Source organism: Muscardinus avellanarius, assembly GCF_963383645.1.
Source record: "Muscardinus avellanarius genome assembly, chromosome: 5".
Classification (NCBI taxonomy): Eukaryota; Metazoa; Chordata; class Mammalia; order Rodentia; family Gliridae; genus Muscardinus; species Muscardinus avellanarius.
This window is the reverse complement of record NC_137790.1, coordinates 50,570,396-50,588,686: the sequence shown is the minus strand read 5'-3', so window position 1 is coordinate 50,588,686 and position 18,291 is coordinate 50,570,396. Positions and strand designations below refer to the sequence as shown.

The window sequence follows — 18,291 nt, the reverse complement described above, 5'->3', positions numbered from 1 at the left end:
CTGGTCTGTACTCAAGTAAGAACTCAGAATAGAAACTTTCTTCCATCCATGTGAAGAAATATTTTCCATTTCGCCCTGTCAAAAAAATTGCTTCTTCAAAACAAATCATTTCAGCAAAGGAAATGAAAATTAGTCTAATGCAATTAAAAGGCAACCAACATAGCAACATGTAGGCATTTCCACTACAGTGTGTCAAGAGATTCTGTAAAAACTTCACATTCTGCAAAACATGTACTAAGTCATAGTAGTCGACTAGTAGGGCAAACAGAAAATGCACGAGTCAAAAAGCCTTTGTAATTATAGCCACAGACCTATTGAAATGCTTACTGATACCAGGAAAGATAGTGTGACTCCCCCACCAGGAGACTCTCCTGTATCTAGAGGTGGCTATACCAGGCACTTAGAATTCTCAGAAGTATTGAATTCATAGAAGTAGAGAAGAGATGGGGGTTACTGTGTGTGTTTAGGGGGGTCAGAGAGGGAATAAGTTTTGGAGAACTGTTGCATAGCAAGATGACTGTGATTCCTAATAAGGAATAGTTACAAATTCCTAAAAATAAGCTTCAAATATTTCACCACAGAAAAAGGATGGGTAAGTGAGGTGCTAGGTAGACAATTCACTTGATTTAATCACCCCCGTTGTAACATGTCTCTAAGGGTGAGCAGTAGACAGTACAGGTACAGGGAAGCCAGATGGGCTGCTCTTAAGGTGGCTGAGAAACTTTAACACACCACAGGCCTGTCTGTCGGCATGAGGAAAAGATCTGTGGGCAAAAACAGACACACACATTTCCTTATGGTAAAGCTGAAAGAGATCTTTCTGCCAGTGTGACCTCAAAACTATCACAAGAACATTTTCTCTCTCCCATTGAACGTTATGCTTCTATTTGTATTGTTCCCCTCCCTTTTCCTGGAGAGACTATGTCTAAATTATCTTTAAATCAGTCCCCTATTCACCAGAAATGTATAGCTGGCTAAGTTGCAGTGTAGAAACATATATGATAGGCAGAATACATTAAAATAGCTTTCCCTGATTATAAATATAATCCATCCTTGTAAGGAATTCAACAAATATAAAAAGGTACAGCAAATAAAATTAGAATCAGCTTATGAGAAATTAGTACTGTCAATTGATATGTTTCCTTCTGGTCTTTTGTCCATACGTATTTGTTATGAGATTGGGTTACACTGTGGATGCAAATTCTTGTTCTTTATTAATAGTTTGTATATTTATTTTTTCTGTTTATTAAATAGGAGTATTAATTCGAACCATAGTTTGTTTAATAAGACTTGTACTTTGGGATGAGAAGGTTGTTTTAAATTGTGGTAGTGAATATTCCTTATACATAAAAAATTATATACATAAATGAATATTCTTGTACATAAATGTCTTTAAGTTGGGATGCTAAGGAGGAAATATCTTAGGTCAATGGGTATAGGTACCTCTTTATGAAAATCATCTGATGATAGAAAACTTTTAGTTGTTATGGCTTGTAAACACAAGAACCTTAATACAGAAAGAAAAATATTTCACAGTAAAGTTGGCATTGTGGCCCTTCTCTACCATGTGTATACCATTTATTAAAATGATAACATGTCAACAAATCTTTTGTTCATAACTGTAAACATCTTTTTGGTAAATATATGACATTTACCATGTTCTTGATAATCAACAGATCTGGTACATGGTGTGTCTACATCATGTACAGAAGAATTTTTAAAAGTACCAAAAGTTGATGTCATTCTTGGCCTTTCAGCTCAACTCTAATCCTCCCACAAATATTTTCTGCCTTTTTTTCACCTGTTTCCATATCTCTCATCTGCTTTCTCCTGGGCCTCCTGATCATGACTTGCAGTGACTCCACTTTAAGGTCTAAATCTCTCCCTACTTCCAGTCAGGGTGTGTTATCAAAATGCTTTGGAGACTTCTGAGGCAATTGGGGAGAGAGGAGGAAGCGTAGTCTTCTAGGATCTCACCTTCTGGTTCTGATGTCCCTTGAGCACAAACAGGTACAACATGGGTGAGGACAGGCTCCCAAGTAAACCTGTCTGCGTCCTGGCTCTGCACTCTTGGCTAATGAATGCTCGCTGCGAGGAGCTCATGGCAGCTGTGGTTGAATCCCACAGTGGTCTGCAGTAATAGCAGCAGCAATTGGGTCTACTCAAGCAATACGCTTTGATTTTCAACAATGAGATATATAGCTTAGAATCTCTTTGAGAGGTAGTATAATGACAACTTGGCTGGGCCAATTCTCAAATCAAATGAAAATAAACTCATATTTAATATGGAGGAAATTAATTTCTTTCTGTTGCAGTTTCTAACAAAATAGAGTTCTGAAGAAATTGCTCTGTTGAACCTTTGGATATTTATGGAGGAAACTAAGTGTCCAATAAAATAGAGGCAGGTGCATATGTTAAAAATATATTCACTAACTATTAAACCTGCTTGGGAGACTTCATTGAAGAAAAGAAAGGGCTATTGCCAGTACTCTGATTTTTTTTTAAGTCATTAACATTGATACAAAAAAAATTGACTTTTCTCTTCTCTTTTCAGCCAGCATATGTCCCAAGGAAGCTAATCCCAATAACAATCATCAAGCAAGGTAATCAGTCTGCTCAGAATATGTAAGGACTGCTTTAAGTTTACTTTTTAAGTAAGATAATTAAACATAGCACATATTTTCTCAATTTTTCTGATTGCTGTTTTTCAAAAATGTTTGAAAAAAAAACTAGTGTGGTCTAGTAAATTAGCTGTTACAATAAAAGATTATTTTAGCTCTTACACAAATGTGCAAAAGCTTGAGCAAGTCACACTGTTTGGGTAATTCTGAACGAAGGAACCATAGTAAGTGTTAAATTTTAAGAAGCCAATTAAATTTATGGAGCTTTGCTGAGAATTAAGTTAGCAAGCATGAAGAAGATTATTAATAGAAAATTTACATTAGGATATTGAAAGTGAAAACTGAGATTTAGCAGTCAGGGAAAGTAAGGATTGCTGTGTTTCAAGAAGTATGTCTTGTATTACTTCAGTATACAGTTGTCTTTTGTTTTGGCTTTCAGTTATTGAAATTACTAAAATAATTTTAGTATTTCCAGAAAGTTTCTTGGTGTAAGAAACAATGCCTTAAAATAGTTCTTCATTTTAAGAAAACACAATATCCTAAGTGAACTCTCAGAACAGGGTCAGTAAGTATTGGAGTTATATAAAGAGTGTTTGTTTCAAGAATATATATTTTTTTAAGTTTTTATTTCTTCATCATTATCACATTTTATGCTAATTTTTATTGACTTGGGGAAAGGGCAGGTACAGAGACTAAAGATAGAAAACTTAAAAATAGAACACTATTTGGAATAATATCTTTTGCTACCTAAAAGCAAAAGCATTAAGGTAGGATGTATCTTCTAATCCTTGGGTTGATTGTGGAATCAGCCCATTGAGTTGCTTTCTACTAATTGATAAATGTAGATTAGGATTTTCCCAAGACAGATCACTCCACAACATTAAGCTTCAAGCTTCCTAAATTTTTCTCACATCACACTATTGTCTTTTCCTATTTCAACAGTGATTCAGAATGTTACTCACAGGGCTTCAACTAAATCTCCAGATAAGACTCCTTTTGGAGGAACAATACTAGGTGAGTCCATCTTGAAATCTATGTGTAGAATAAGCAAACCAGACCATCTTTTGATAATAGAACAGTTTGAAGTTATGAGGGAGTCTTTCTCATGTTTAACTGCTCTTTTAAAAATCATTATCATTAATAATCATATTTGTTCACAATACTTTTTAAGCAGACATTTTACAATTTTTGAGCCTATGATTTAAAGCCAGAAGGTTTTAGGAGTTCAGTTCTAAATATGAAAAAAAATACTCTATTTAAAAGGTAGAGTAAGCCAAACATGAGAAGGAGAGAGGGGGAGGGAATGGGGTTGGAATTGGGGAAGGGCTGAATAAGTGATGTATGCATGTATGCCTCTACCATCTTGTACCCCATTAAGATGTATGACTGCAGTGCACTAATAAAAATTTTTTTTAAAAAGGTACAGTCAGCCAGGTGTGGTGGTGCACTTGTAATCCCTGCGCTTGGGAGGCGGAGATAGGAGGATCATGCTGGTTCGAAGCCAGCCCTGCTGGCTTAAGAGACCCTGTTTCCAAAAATAAAAAAGTATAAAATAGGTCTGGGAGTGTAGCCCAGAGGTAGAAGGGCTTCCAGGAACCCCAGTACCACCAAAAAATAAATAAATAAAAATAAATAAAATAAAATAAAATAAAAATTAAAAGGTACAGTCAATTTTTTTTCAAAAAATTTAACTTTGGATTAAAATTTACTAAGCACAATTATTGCTTAACTTCATATTCTAGTATCTGGTACTCTGAGCTTTATTTTATGTCATCATGTATTTTTATATATCATACCTTATTTATATCTGCTTCCTTGCAGTCCACTTAATTATTCCTGGTCCTAATGAAACCACCATCAAACTTCCTTCATCTGTAATATTAGAGATTTCAGATGCAATCAAGACACAATTAGGTAAGCAGCAGAGTTTTATTTTATTTTATTTTTATGTGGATCATATTGTAGCAGAGTTTTATAATTGGATTTTTCAATGCCTAAGAACTAGCACTGACTTCACTAAGATATTTAAAGAATCTTGCAAATGAGCTATTTGATTGCAAAGTTTAAAAGTAGGGGCAAGAAGGCTGAGGTTTTAGAGACATTCATATAAATCACATTCTTTGGGAAAATAGCTATTTTATGTTTACATAAAATATATAAACATATGTAGATAAATGAAAGAAGAATAAACATTTAGCAGATTATCAAAGATATACTTGATTGTATACATATAACTTTTAAATAGAGAAATTGCTTTAAATTATGCTTACTAAACTATATATCAGGGGGCTACTACGTGTTTGCAGTGAGAACTGATGTAAGATCAGATATATTAGAATTGTTTATTTTAAATTGATATAGCGTCCTACTTCTAGAAAGAGTTGGATATAATTTCAATGTTTAAAAAAATCAAACATAAATTTTAAAAGCATTAGCAAAATCCATCGAGGGACCGGGGAATGCTTATGGGGTCACTGCACTGAGTTAGTTGCTGTATTTGATTATCCAATTAGACTCTGAGTTGACCCTATAGCAGAGTATCTCAAACTTGATTGAGTATCAAAAGCACCTGGAGGGCTTATGAACACACAGGCTGCTAGGACTTACCCCAGAGACTGATTGAGTAGATGTGGGCTGGGCCCTGAGAATTTGCATTTCTAACAAGTCCAGGTGCTGGTCCAGGAAACACACTTTAAAAAACATCCTCTAACCTGTCTGGAATACATCTTGTGGAAACTTTAAAACCTGAAAGTAGAAAAGGGATTATTAGATACTGGAAAGGGTAGGAGAGTACGGAAGGGCGTAGAGGGTATAAGTTCATGCAGGTAGACATATCTATGTCTCATGTATACATGTATGGAAATATCACAGGAAGTACCATTAATTAGTACAATTGATATATGTTAATAATTATAACTTTTAAAAATACTGTGGAAAATAATAGCAGACTGGGGTCTTAAGTAGGCATACTCTCAAAGTCAGGCCAGGGATGACCTGCTATAAAGAGCCCACACCCCTGAGAGGGTCCCCTTGATGTTCTAACAAGTAACTGCTGGAGAAGTCTAGATTTAAGAATTCCATTCTATGGTTTCCTTCTTCCTCTATGCACTGGGGATTTGTTGAGGGAAAATGCCAAATCTAATGATGTACCAAACATTTTTTGCGCATTTCTTTTCTTTTTTAAAAGTTTTCTTCTTTTTGGGGAGTAGTGTTATGTGGAGGTGTTCAGTTTTGTTCACACAGTGCCACACTACTTAAGTTAAAAGAAAATTAAAAACAGAAGTTTCTGTCTTTCCATTTTCTTTTTAAATATATAGACATTTAACTTTGCATAAACAGTATTATCAGGATGTGGGAATTATTATTATTATTTCACTTATTCAATGGTAGGCCACTAGATAAGAGTTTTAAAAATTGCACTCTTAAGTTCTTCTTAGCTGCCTATTTTAAGAAACTTAAAATCTTAGGCATGTAGTAGAACATTTAATTGGGGCATTTTGGACTTTAAACTTAGATTTTCAAAACTTATATATCACCATCTTACTAAAATATGAAAATGTTTGCCAATATCTTTGTGATTTTATGCAACCTTTAAATTTTTACTGAAAAAAAATACTATCAGTCCTAGAGTCTAAATTACCTCCAGGAACATAAATGACTCTGAATTTCAATTAATTTGGATATCAGCTATCAATCCTGTTGGTCAACTGTAGTTTTGTTAATGGTAGTGCTGCAAGAAGCTTCCAAATTCAGTTAGTCAGTGAACCAAGTTTGGAAGAGCCATAATCCAGAACTCTTGGACTCACTTCTCTACCCAGAGACTTTTCCTGAGAAGGACTTTCTTGGAAGAAGGGAAAAAGGACCTAGCCAATCGCTTATTAATTTGGTCCCTAATATATTATCAAAACTACAAAGACTAGGGTTTGTGAAGGATACTCAGATGAGCAGAATCCTTTTCCACATCACTGCTGTTGCTATTGAACTGGAAGATGTGATGTTATATTATATAGTCTTGAATGATAGCCCTTGTTTTTGTAGTTTTACATGCTGCCCTAATAACAATTCAGCTTCTTCCTTGCTTTCTATAATTTAGAAAATTATATTATACTTTATGTTTGTTTTTGTTTTTCTGGTATGATTAAAATTTTAGGATAGTTATTTTATTATTTTACTTTTATAATTATTTTATTGCTTAGTTCCATTTGCTAATATTGTTAAGAATTTATATATCTATATTCATAAAAAGCACTGGTCTGCAGGGTTTTATTATTGTATTTTTATTTAATATACTTTTATCAGTCTATTGTAATTATCATAATTAGGTTCAGAGTGATAGAAACCTGCGTGAATTCTTTTAATCAAAAATTAAATGAAAATAGCCAGGCGTTGTGGCACACACTTGTAATCCCTGCACTTGGGAGGCGGAGACAGGAGGATCACGCAGCTTTGAAGTCAGCCTCGCTGGCTTATGAGACCCTGTTTCCAAATAAAATATAAAATAGGTCTGGGAGTGTGGCCCGGAGGTAGAAGGGTTCCATCCCCAGTACCACCAAAGAAAAAAAAATTAAATGAAAATAATAACCACAAATAATGAAAACATGCAAGTATATTTTTAGTAAGTGTTTCTGGACAAACACTTGTCTTAAATTTAATACAAAAATTTATTCTGCATTAAAGATCTTGATACTCAATAAATTTGAAAATGCCCAGTAAATCCAGTGAATATCCCAGCAATTAAATGTATCATCTTAACAGGTCACGTTTTCATGGGGAAGGAGGAAGGGGGAAGTGGGAGGATGTCAGAGGATAAATTTAAAAATAAATAAATTTACATTTTAAAAAACAACTACATTAATTTTAAATTTTTATTGTAGATAATGAAGGTATGATGTTTTGATAATACCTATATAAAGTGAATTAATGTAGTTAAGCTAAAAAAACCCTATTCATCCTATTGCTTAGTTACCCTTTACTGTGTGTGATAAAAGTCTTCTAACAGACTTCTAGTAGATAATATGATATTAGAACTATAGTCTTTATGTTGTACCATATATTTCTGAACTTATTCATCCTACACATCTATACATTTTTATACATTTATAGTGATGGTTTCATATATGCACACAGCATTTGGTGGGCTTTCCCCTGGCTCCCACCTCACTACCCCCTTCTCCATATATGATTTGAGATTGACATTGGTATCCTCACATACGTAGACAATGTCCATCTCCCTGGCTCCACTGGGGTTTCTCCTCCATTATCTGAATTCCCTCTTGCATCCCGGGTGCTTCTTAGCTTCTTCATATGAGAGAAAACATATGACCCTTCAATTTCTGAGTCTGGCTAATCTCACTTAACCTACTGTTCTTCCATTTTTCTACAAATGATATAATTTTTTTCTTTTTTGTTGCTAAATAGAATTTCATTGTGTGTATATCTATCCTATAATTTTATAATACATTTATCTATTGATGGGCACTTAGGTTGTTGCCATAATTATGAATCTTACTGCTATAAACATGGACACACATGTATTACTATGATATTCTGACTTCAGTCCCTTTGGAACGATACCCAGGACTATCTGGGTCATATGGTGGGTCCATTCCCAGTTCTCTGAGTAATCTCTACACTGATCTCTATAGCAGGTGTACCAGTTTACAATCCCACCAACAGTATCTAAGGGCTACTATTTCTCCACATCCTTACCAGTGTTTATTATTGTTTGACTTCTTAATGATTGCTGTTCTGATTGGGGTTTGACAGAATCTCAGTGTAGTTTTGATTTGTATTTCCATTTGCTAATTATGCTGAACATTTTTTTCATATACTTATTGGCCATTTGTATTTTGTGGTGTCTATTTAGTTGTGTATTCTATATATTAGTCCTCTATCAGAGGCAAATATCTTCTCCCATTTGGTAGACTCTCTCTTTAGATGCTTGATGTTTTTCTTTGATGAAAAAACTTTATTTTAATGCAATCCTATTTGTTAATAATCTTTGTTGTAGCTGGGTGTGGTGGCGCATGCTTGTAATCCCAGCATCCGGGAGGCTGAGACAGAAGGATCGCGGTTCGCAGACAGCCTCAGCTACTTAAGTGAGGCCTCTGCAACTCAGTGAGAACCGGTTTCAAAATAAAAAATAAAAAATAGGGCAGGGGGTGTAGTTCGGAGGTCAAATGCCCCTGGGTTCCATCCCCAGACCCACACAAAAAAAATCTTTGTTGTTTACCTTGGGGGTCTTATTGAGAAAATGTCTACCTGTACCTATATGTTGGACTTAAACCCTTCTCTAGAAATTTTAGTTTTTGGTCTAATTTCCAGGTCTTGAGTTGACTCTTGTGCAAGACAAGGAGCAGAGTTTTAATTTCATTTTTCTACAAATAGATAACCATTTTTCCCAATACCATTTGTTAGAGAAGCTATCTTTTCTCCAATTTAGGCTTTTGGCACCTTTGTTGAAAATCAACTAGCTATAAGTGTTCGGATGTGTTTCTGTATCTTCTATTCTGTTTCATTGGTCTCTGTGTCTGATTTTGTGCCAATACAACACTGTTTAGAAAAGTCAGTCCTAAATTTCACATAAAAGAACAAAAAACTCTGAATATCCAAAGCAATTCTCAGCAATGAAAACCATGCAGGAGGCATCACAATACCTGACCTTAAACTCTGCATATATACTTTTTACTCTTTGTCCTACATTTCCTCTTGCCCTCTCCTATACCCCACCCTTGGTAACTCCTATTTTATTCTTTATGTATTTGATATTTTTGTGGTACTAAAGATTGAACTCAGGGGCATTCTACTGCCAAACTACAACCTGAGTTCTATTTATTATTCTTTATTTTGAAACAAACTCTCACTAAGTTTCAGAGTGCCTCACTAAGTAGCTGAGGCTGATTATAACACTGTGATCCTCTTGTTTCAGCCTCCCAAATACTGAGATTACAAACATGCACCACCACACCCGGGATATGCATTTGATTTTTAAGAAATTATTTTGTATTTAAATGAGTTTATACAGTATTTTTATGTGCCTGGATTATTTCACTTAGTATAATGTTCTCCAGGTTCATCCATGTTGTTACAAATAGCATAATCTTCTTCATTTAAAAAATCCAATATTCCATTGGGTATTTGTGTGTGGGGGGGTGGTACTGGGGTTCCTGGAAACCCTTCTACCTCAGGTCTACACTCCCAGACCTATTTTTTTATACTTTTTATTTTGGAAACAGGGTCTCTTAAGCCAGTGTGGCTGGCTTCAAACCTGCGTGATCCTCCTGTCTCTTCCTCCCAAGTGCAGGGATTACAAGCGTGCGCCACCATGCCCGGCTCCATTGGGTATTTATACCATAATTTCTTTATCCATTCATCTGCAATAAACATTTAGGCTGTTTATATATATTGGCTATTATGATAATGCCACAATGAATATGGGAATGTAGATATCACTGAAGTGCTGATTTTATTTCCTTTGGACATGTAACCCTCAGAAGGATTGCTGGCTAAGTCAAATCATAGTTCCAGTTTTAATTTTTTGAGTCAGTTTTGTATTGCTTTTCATAATGCTGGTACAAGTTTATATTCTACTAACAATGTATAAGTGTTCCCCTTTTCACTACATCCTTGTTATCTCTTGTTTTTCTTAACAGCCATTCTAATAGGAGTGACAAAATATCTCATTGTAGTTTTAATTAGCATTTCCCTATCAACTAGTGGTATTGACTATTTTTATATCTTCTTTGGAGAAATGTCCATTCAGGTCTCTGCTTTTTTTTCTTTTGGTGGTACTGGGGATGGAACCCTTCTACCTCAAAGCTACACTTCCAGACCCCATTTTATATTTTTTGTTTGGAAAAAGAGTCTCTCTCTCTCTCTCTCTCTCTCTCTCTCTCTCTCTCTCTCTCTCTCTCTCTCTCTCTCTTCTTTTTGGTGGTACTGGGGTTCCTGGAAGCCCTTCTACCTCCGGGCTACACTGCCAGGCCTATTTTTATATTTTTATTTGGAAACAGGGTCTCTTAAGCCAGCACGGCTGGCTTCGAACCTGCGCGATCCTCCTGTCTCTGCCTCCCAAGCACAGGGATTACAAGTGTGCACCACCATGCCCGGCTTCTCTGCTCATTTTTGATCAGGGTATTTGGGAGTTTTTCTAATATTTTTAAAATATAAAATATTTTGAATAGATGCATAATAATTTGACTTATTTATGGGGAACAGTGTGACATTTCAATACATGCATTGGATGTGTGTTTGGCCTATCACCTCAGATATATATAATTTTTTGAGACCATTCAGAATCCTCTCTACTAGCAGCTTTGGCACAATTAATTATCATCAATAATAGTCATCACACTGTACTATAGAGCCTAACCAAGTTGTATGAGTTCTTTATTTGTTTTGGATTTTGAGTCCTTACCAGATAAATGGCTTGCAAATGTTTTCTCCTATTTCATAGACTGCTTTTGATTTTGTTCATTATTTCCTTTGCTCTGCAGAAATGGCTTTCTACAAATAGAGTGTGGGCATAAACAGTTTTAAATACTATCAAGGGAGAAATAAACTTTCCTGAAATTAATTATCCCTGCAATTCAGAAAAGTCATATTTTTGAGAGAATACATCCTAAAAATAATATTTCTATTCCAGCAGAGCCCATCACGAGATATTAAGAGATGTAATAATTTTTGTTCTAAGAACACATGGTGTGAATAATGAGAGAAATAAACAAGAAAGCTAGTATTACACACACATCTCTCAGGGATAGTCAAAGAATTTGCCAAAGTCAAGACATAGCCTGCCAAAAATTAAAGGAAACAACTGTACTGAAAAGGTACAGAAGGATAATGGATGAAAAGAAATTTTCCGAGTTTTAGGCTGTATTTGGATGCATCTTATTTTCCTCTTACCAAGACTACAGTTGTATATAGTGTAGGTGAACAGTTATGGGTCAAGATATCAAGAGTCCCCCATTTAAATATCTTCCCCTTCTCCCAGTTTTTCTGATGTATCTGAAATGCTACATTTAGACATACTGAATACCTTTAGTAAGAAATTAGTGATGTATAAGTAATATAAGTATCTCTTGGGAAGGTAGTTTGCTTTTTTAATTAATAGCCTAAATTCCAATGAATGTAATTGGAAACTAAGGGCAGGTATTGAATATAAGGAGCTAAAGCAATTTAGATCACTGTGAATGCCTAGGATCTAAAGTTTAAAAAGAGAGAGAGAGAGAAAGAGAGAGAGAGAGAGAGAGAGAGAGAGAGAGAGAGAGAGAGAGAGAGCGCTTAGGTAAAGAATCTCTGAGAACATGAGCTCTGGTTCTGATATATTGGAAAAAAATTGAAAATATTAAAAATTCTTCATGAGCTATGGTTCTGATATTTTGATATCTGGAATCAGAACCAGAGCTTATGAAGAATTTTTAATCGTAATATTTCTTCACATGTTACTATCACAATAATTTTAAACAAAAGCTATGTCTACAAAATACATTAGGAAAAAATACTAGTGAAAATTAGGATTTTTAAATTATGCTGTGTCTATATTTTTAATTAGGACAGAAAGAGCTCTTTATGTCCTGCCATATGAATTTGAACAATGATATCAACTGTTTCTGTTGTGCAAACTGGCTGTGCCACTTATAAAACACGTACTTGACAATAGGTGGCAAGTGTATTAGCCTTTTAACACCTATTATAATTGTTTTAAATTGTGCCTGAGAATAAATATCATCAAAATGGCCATTCTGCCAAAACTGATCTATAGGTTCAATGCAATTCCCATTAAAATACCAATGACATTCTTCAGAGACCTAGAAAAATCAATCATGAACTTCATATGGAGAAAGAAAAGACCTAGAATAGCCAAAGCAATTCTCAATAACAAGAAACACGCAGGAGGCATTACAATCCCAGACTTCAAACTATACTATAGAGCAATAGTAGTAAAAACAGCATGGTACTGGCACAAAAACAGATATACTGACCAGTGGATTAGAATAGAAGATACAGAAACAAACCCACACATCTTTAGTCAATTAATCTTTGACAAAGGGGCCAAACACATATGCTGGAGAAAAGACAGTCTTTTCAACAAGTGGTGCTGGGAGAACTGGCTAACCATTTGTAAAAAGATGAATCTAAACCCCTATATCTCACCTAACACAGGAATCAACTCAAGATGGATCAAAGACTTAGAAATTAGACCTGAGACTGTGAAGTTAGTAGAGGAGAACATAGGTTCAACACTACAACATATTGGCACAGGCAGTAACTTTCTCAACAAAACTCCAAAGCTCAGGAAATTAAAGCAAGAATAAACAAGTGGGATAACATCAAACTAAAAAGTTTCTTCTCATCAAAGGAAACTATCAATAACCTAAAGAGGAAGCCTACAGAATGGGAAAGGATCTTTACCAGCCACCATTCTGATAGGGGGCTAATATCCAGAGTATACAAAGAGCTCAAAAGACTCTACACTGGCAAAACAAACAACCCAATCAAGAATTGGGCAAATGAACTAAATAGACACTTCACAAAAGAAGAGATACAAAGGGCTAATAGATACATGAAAAGATGTTCTTCATCACTGGCCATCAAGGAGATGCAAATCAAAACTACACTGAGATTCCATCTAACCCCAGTCAGAGTAGCAAGCATAAAGAAATCAAACAACAACAAATGCTGGCAAGGATGTGGGGAAAGAGGAACTCTTTTACACTGTTGGTGGGAATGCAAACTAGTTCAGCCACTATGGAGATCTGTGTAGAGATTCCTAAGAAAGGTGGGAATAGATCCACCATATGATCCAGCTATACCACTCCTGGGTATATTTCCAAAGGGGTTGAATTCAGAGAAATACAGCAACATATGCATACCTCTGTTCATAGCAGCACAATTTGTAATAGCCAAAATATGGAACCAACCCAGATCACCATCAACAGATGAATGGATAGCAAAACTGTGGGAAATACACACAATGGAATTCTATTCAGCCATAAAGAAGAACAAAATTATATCATTTGCAAGAAGATGGAAAGCCCTGGAGAACATCATGTTAAGTGAGATCAGCCAAGCACAGAAGGAGAAGATACACATGTTTCCTCTAATATGCCCAAACTAGAAAACACAAAGGATACCAGTAGGACCCCAGATATTAGAGGGGAAATACTAAGTTTTAATGGAAAGATAGGAGAGGAGAAAGGCCGATCTTGATTAATGAGGGTCTACACCTGAACATGTGTAAAATTATGAATAAGACATGGTTAACCTGGACAACCATTGGTGGGGGGGAAGAGAAAACGGGGGCGGGGGGGGGAGAGGGCACCAAATATAGTGTAAATGTATACTATTTATGTTCAATTAAAAAATTGTTTAAAAAAAATAAATTGTGCCTGAAAATAAACTCTCTGTAGGAATCACCCCCATCACATGTATTAAAAAATTGATTGTTAGCTGGGCATGGTGGTGCACGCTTGTAATCCCCGTGCTTGGGAGGTGGAGACAGGAGGATCGTGCAGGTTCGAAGCTAGCCTCGCTGGCTTAAGAGACCCTGTTTCCAAATAAAAATATAATAAATAGGTCTGGGAGTATAGCCGGGATGTAGAAGGGTTTCCAGGAACCCCAGTACCACCAAAACAGTAAAAATAAAATAAAATAAAAATTGATTGTTAGATAATTAGTGGTATTTATTTACCTTTAAGTTAATTAGGAGTAAATAAATATTTTATGCCCATATTTACTGAAAAGAAGAAAATGTTTACAAGTGTTATATGAACTGCAGAAGGTCACAAAATTTCCATGTAAAAAAAGTTTGGGAAAGCAAATTAGATGAATAGTTATTAATAGCTGACAATTCCCCCAGAGTATATCTGGTAGTGTCTAGAGACATTTGGTTGTTACACTGTGGAAGTGCCATTGGACTCCAATGGACAGAGGCCAGAAATGCTGCTCACCATTCCACCGTGAACAGGGCCCCCAGTCTAAAAAATTCTATCCAGCCTCAAATGGTAATAGTGTCAAAGCTGACAAATCTGAGTTCTGTCTAGCCTTGGGACTTTAAAAAAGTCCTATCTGATGGTTTAGTTAGCTCTAAGTGGCATGATCAGGCTATCTCAGTGATGCATAAATTCTTTCATACCACTAGACTGGTTCAAAATATTGGAAGCAGGTCACTGATTCAGCGTGCTAAATAATTGAATAGAGCTAATCCCAAGTACATTTTAGAATTGGGGAATGTCTTAACTACCGGGAAATTCTAGTTTAGGAATATAGTTTCTTTGAAAAAGAACACCAAAAATTTAGAAGGAAGCCAGGTGTGGTGACGCACACTTGTAATCCCAGTGTTTGGGAGGCTGAGACAGGAGGACTGCACAGGTTCAAAGCCAGCCTCAGCTACTTAGTGAGGCTCTCAGCAACTTAGTGAGACCCTGTTTCCAAATAAAGCATAAAATAGGTCTGGGAGTATAGACCAGAGGTAGAAAAGCCCCTGGATTCCACCCCCAGTACCACCCCCCCCAAAAAAAAAATTAGAAGGAAGATCCACAAATAGTTGTATGAGAGGAAAAAAGAGAAAAAAGGGGAAAAATTTCTTTTCTTTCCTTTCTTTTTTTTTTTTTTTGTGGTACTGAGGTTCCTGGAAACCCTTCTACCTCTGGGCTTCACTCCCAGACACCTACTTTTTATATTTTTATTTGGAAACAGGGTCTCTTAAGCCAGTGAGGCTGGCTTTGAACCTGCGCAATCTTCCTGTCTCCGCCTCCCAAGTGCAGGGATTACAAGTGTGCGCCACCACGCCCAGCATGATTTCATTTTTTACACTGAACTTCACAGAGACTGAAAGAAAAGCTCTATTTTAACATGTGGCTCACATAAAATTTACTGTTGGAAATTTATTTTTGACACCAATTTTTCCAAATAACTTGTTTTTCTTTTTTTAAAAAAAAATGTGTTGCAAAACTGTTACATTTTATTTTACCACAGATAATAGTGGAAAGTTTCTGTTTATTGATTTAAAAAATAAATTAGTACTTAAATATTAAATTCTGAGGAATATTTTCAGTACAAACTATGCCTTCCAGAAACCCTATTTATAGGGTGTGGTGGCGCACACTTGTAATCCCTGCGCTTGGGAGGCTGAGACAGGAGGATTGCATGGGTTCAAAGCCAGCCTCAGCTACTTAGTGAGGCTTTCAGCAACTTCGTGAGACCCTGTTTCCAAATAAACTATAAAAATGGTCTGGGAGTATAGCCCAGAGGTAGAAAGCCTCTGGGTTCCACCCCCAGTACCACCAAAAAAAAAAAAAAAAAAAAAAGAAAGAAACCCTATTTATGAATCAGAATAACAAGACTTATGACTTATCTAAGTTATATGTTGTTGGTGGTTTTTTCTTCATTCCAGTACCAATCCAGATCTTACAAAATCAGCTAAGCTTATTAGGAAAGAATATTGAAAGCTGTCTTCTATTCATACTAATTCCTGGTAGAAATATAAAGTTGACTGGCTGGTGAAAAAGGATATGCATAGATTACATTTTTAAGAATAGTAGTGTATTACTTGATTATATTTGGGATATGGTATTTTTTTTTTTACTCTGAACCATGAGGAACTGAGGCAAACGTTTATTCTCTTATTTTCAGCTAAGAATGAAACCTTGGCATTACCTGCTGAGTCTAAAACACCAGAGGTTGAAAAGATCCTGGCACAGCCCATAACAGGTAATGAGATACTAGTGTCCGCACTGAGAAAAGAAATAACTTGTCTTTTTTTCAAAGCGAGTGATTGATAAGCCTATATCTTTTCTCAGTGAAGAGCTGATAGAAAATTCCTTTAATGTTTGGGAAAAGAAAGATGAAAAATGAACTACTGAACCATATACTCTATGTGCAGTATATAAAGTGTGTTTTTTACTTTATATGAAAGTTACTAACTTCAACACTGAAATCATTTTACACTGAAATGTAATAGCACAATTTTAGTGCTTTTCTATTAAAGCCTGAGATCACCTTTTTTTAATTGCTTCCCTTTCATAAGTGGTCAGTGTAACAAAATGCTTTATATCGCTCCCAAATCCATAGCTTGAAAGCTATGGAATAATTTAGAAAGAAATGTTCCTGGGTTATTAACAACCCTAGTAGTAAAGAATATATAATAGTGACTATGTTTTAAAGGATAAAGGCAGTAAGCATTTTCCCCATAGTTTGTCATTGTTATTAACAAACAGTGTTTCTTCTCTGAACGAAACTACCTAATCGGCCCACTGGGGACACATTAATCTCTGAAATGCAGAGTGTTTGCCAGAGCAGTACCACCTTGTCCAGGACTTGAAGCAAAAGCCTCTGGGAAGAATTCCCCACATTTAGCAAAGTAATTTTGATCTGAAGTGAATTTTTTAATCCATAAAATTGCCATAGCTTAATATATTGGTAATATTTACTTTGTACTAACCTCTTGGACTTGTTGTTGGTCCAGAGAAGATAAGATTGAGAGAGTAATAAAATAACTCCAAGAAACAGATTGAAGTACAAATATTTCTGACAGAGCAAGTGAGTCTTTCCCTGCCCATACAAGGGATGGGCCTTCATCTGCACCTTCAAGGAGTAGAAATTGAAGCTACTTAAACTGCTGGAATAACCCATGTGGATGGAATTTCTGATTTTACCATAACTGGTCAATACTATGACAAGCACAGGCATGAATGACCCGGTGGGTGATTCCAAGTCCTTTTGTGCCTCAAAGATTCTACCCCATTTTCCAAGTTACACTTTCTTCTCTTGGCACAATGTCTGATGAGAGTCCACAGATTGCTTAATTTTCTGCCAACACCCCCCTCAGAATTTTCCACTTCAGAAATACTTGGGCAACCACCGCAACTTATTATTCAGCATTGTGTTTATTTCATAGCCTTGCCCTGTAAAATTCTAGGACTTTCTAACTCACAATGCATTCCAGATCTCAGTGGCCACGGTTCTTATTTCTCTAAAACTACTTACCTAAGCTCTTCCTTGCCTTTGAGCTAGCTAGCAGTTGAACAGCCCTGTGGCTGGGCATTTGAATCCCAATCCCAATTTCAACCTAGTGCCAAGCTTTATAGGTTGATTACGGTTTGAGAGAGAAGTCTTATAATAAAATAGCTCTAAGTAAACCTTTTAGCACTGGGCCATTCTTTTATTTGCTCATTTATTTTATAAACTGTTATGTGTTTGTTTGCTGTAAGCATTGCACTGAGTCCTAGGGATAAAGAAAAATGAAGACAAAAATAATAATCAATCCGATAAGTACTTTGATGGAGGTCAGTTGGGTATGTTTTTGTGAAGTGTATAGAAAGTGGACAAAACCTAGAAAGGATGTGTTGGGAGGAAGTCAGCCCAGGACCTGGGAGTCATTAATCTTAGAAACTGAAAAGAAATGGTCTCTCATTTTACTATCAATTCTAAGAGCCATGAAATGGTGTTTCTTGATCTTTGGTTGCTTCATCATAATTGGTTGGTAAGTTGTCTTCTTTTTTCAACCTTTCAGTGACTCCTGAAACAGTTCCAAGAACCACTAAACCCACTGTGTCTAGTGCATTAGATGTTTCAGAAACACTAGGTAATTCTAAAAACTTTTTTCTTTTCTTAAAAAAAAAAAGAAACCCATCCCAATATTCATCGAAAAATAAGCCTACTGTTTTAG

The 18,291-nt window shown here is 35.7% G+C and overlaps 1 protein-coding gene across 1 annotated transcript in view; it reads left to right on the top strand.

The window, feature by feature from the left end:
• Positions 1–18,291, top strand: part of ABI3BP (ABI family member 3 binding protein) — a gene marked incomplete at both ends in the record, with an annotated part of 263,992 nt that overhangs the window by 126,410 nt on the left and 119,291 nt on the right. Inside the window, 5 exons of the mRNA XM_080696503.1 lie at positions 2,555–2,603; positions 3,564–3,635; positions 4,443–4,535; positions 16,257–16,334; positions 18,136–18,207. Coding sequence (XP_080552629.1) covers positions 2,555–2,603; positions 3,564–3,635; positions 4,443–4,535; positions 16,257–16,334; positions 18,136–18,207 — 364 coding nt within the window. The remainder of the gene's footprint in view (positions 1–2,554; positions 2,604–3,563; positions 3,636–4,442; positions 4,536–16,256; positions 16,335–18,135; positions 18,208–18,291) is intronic.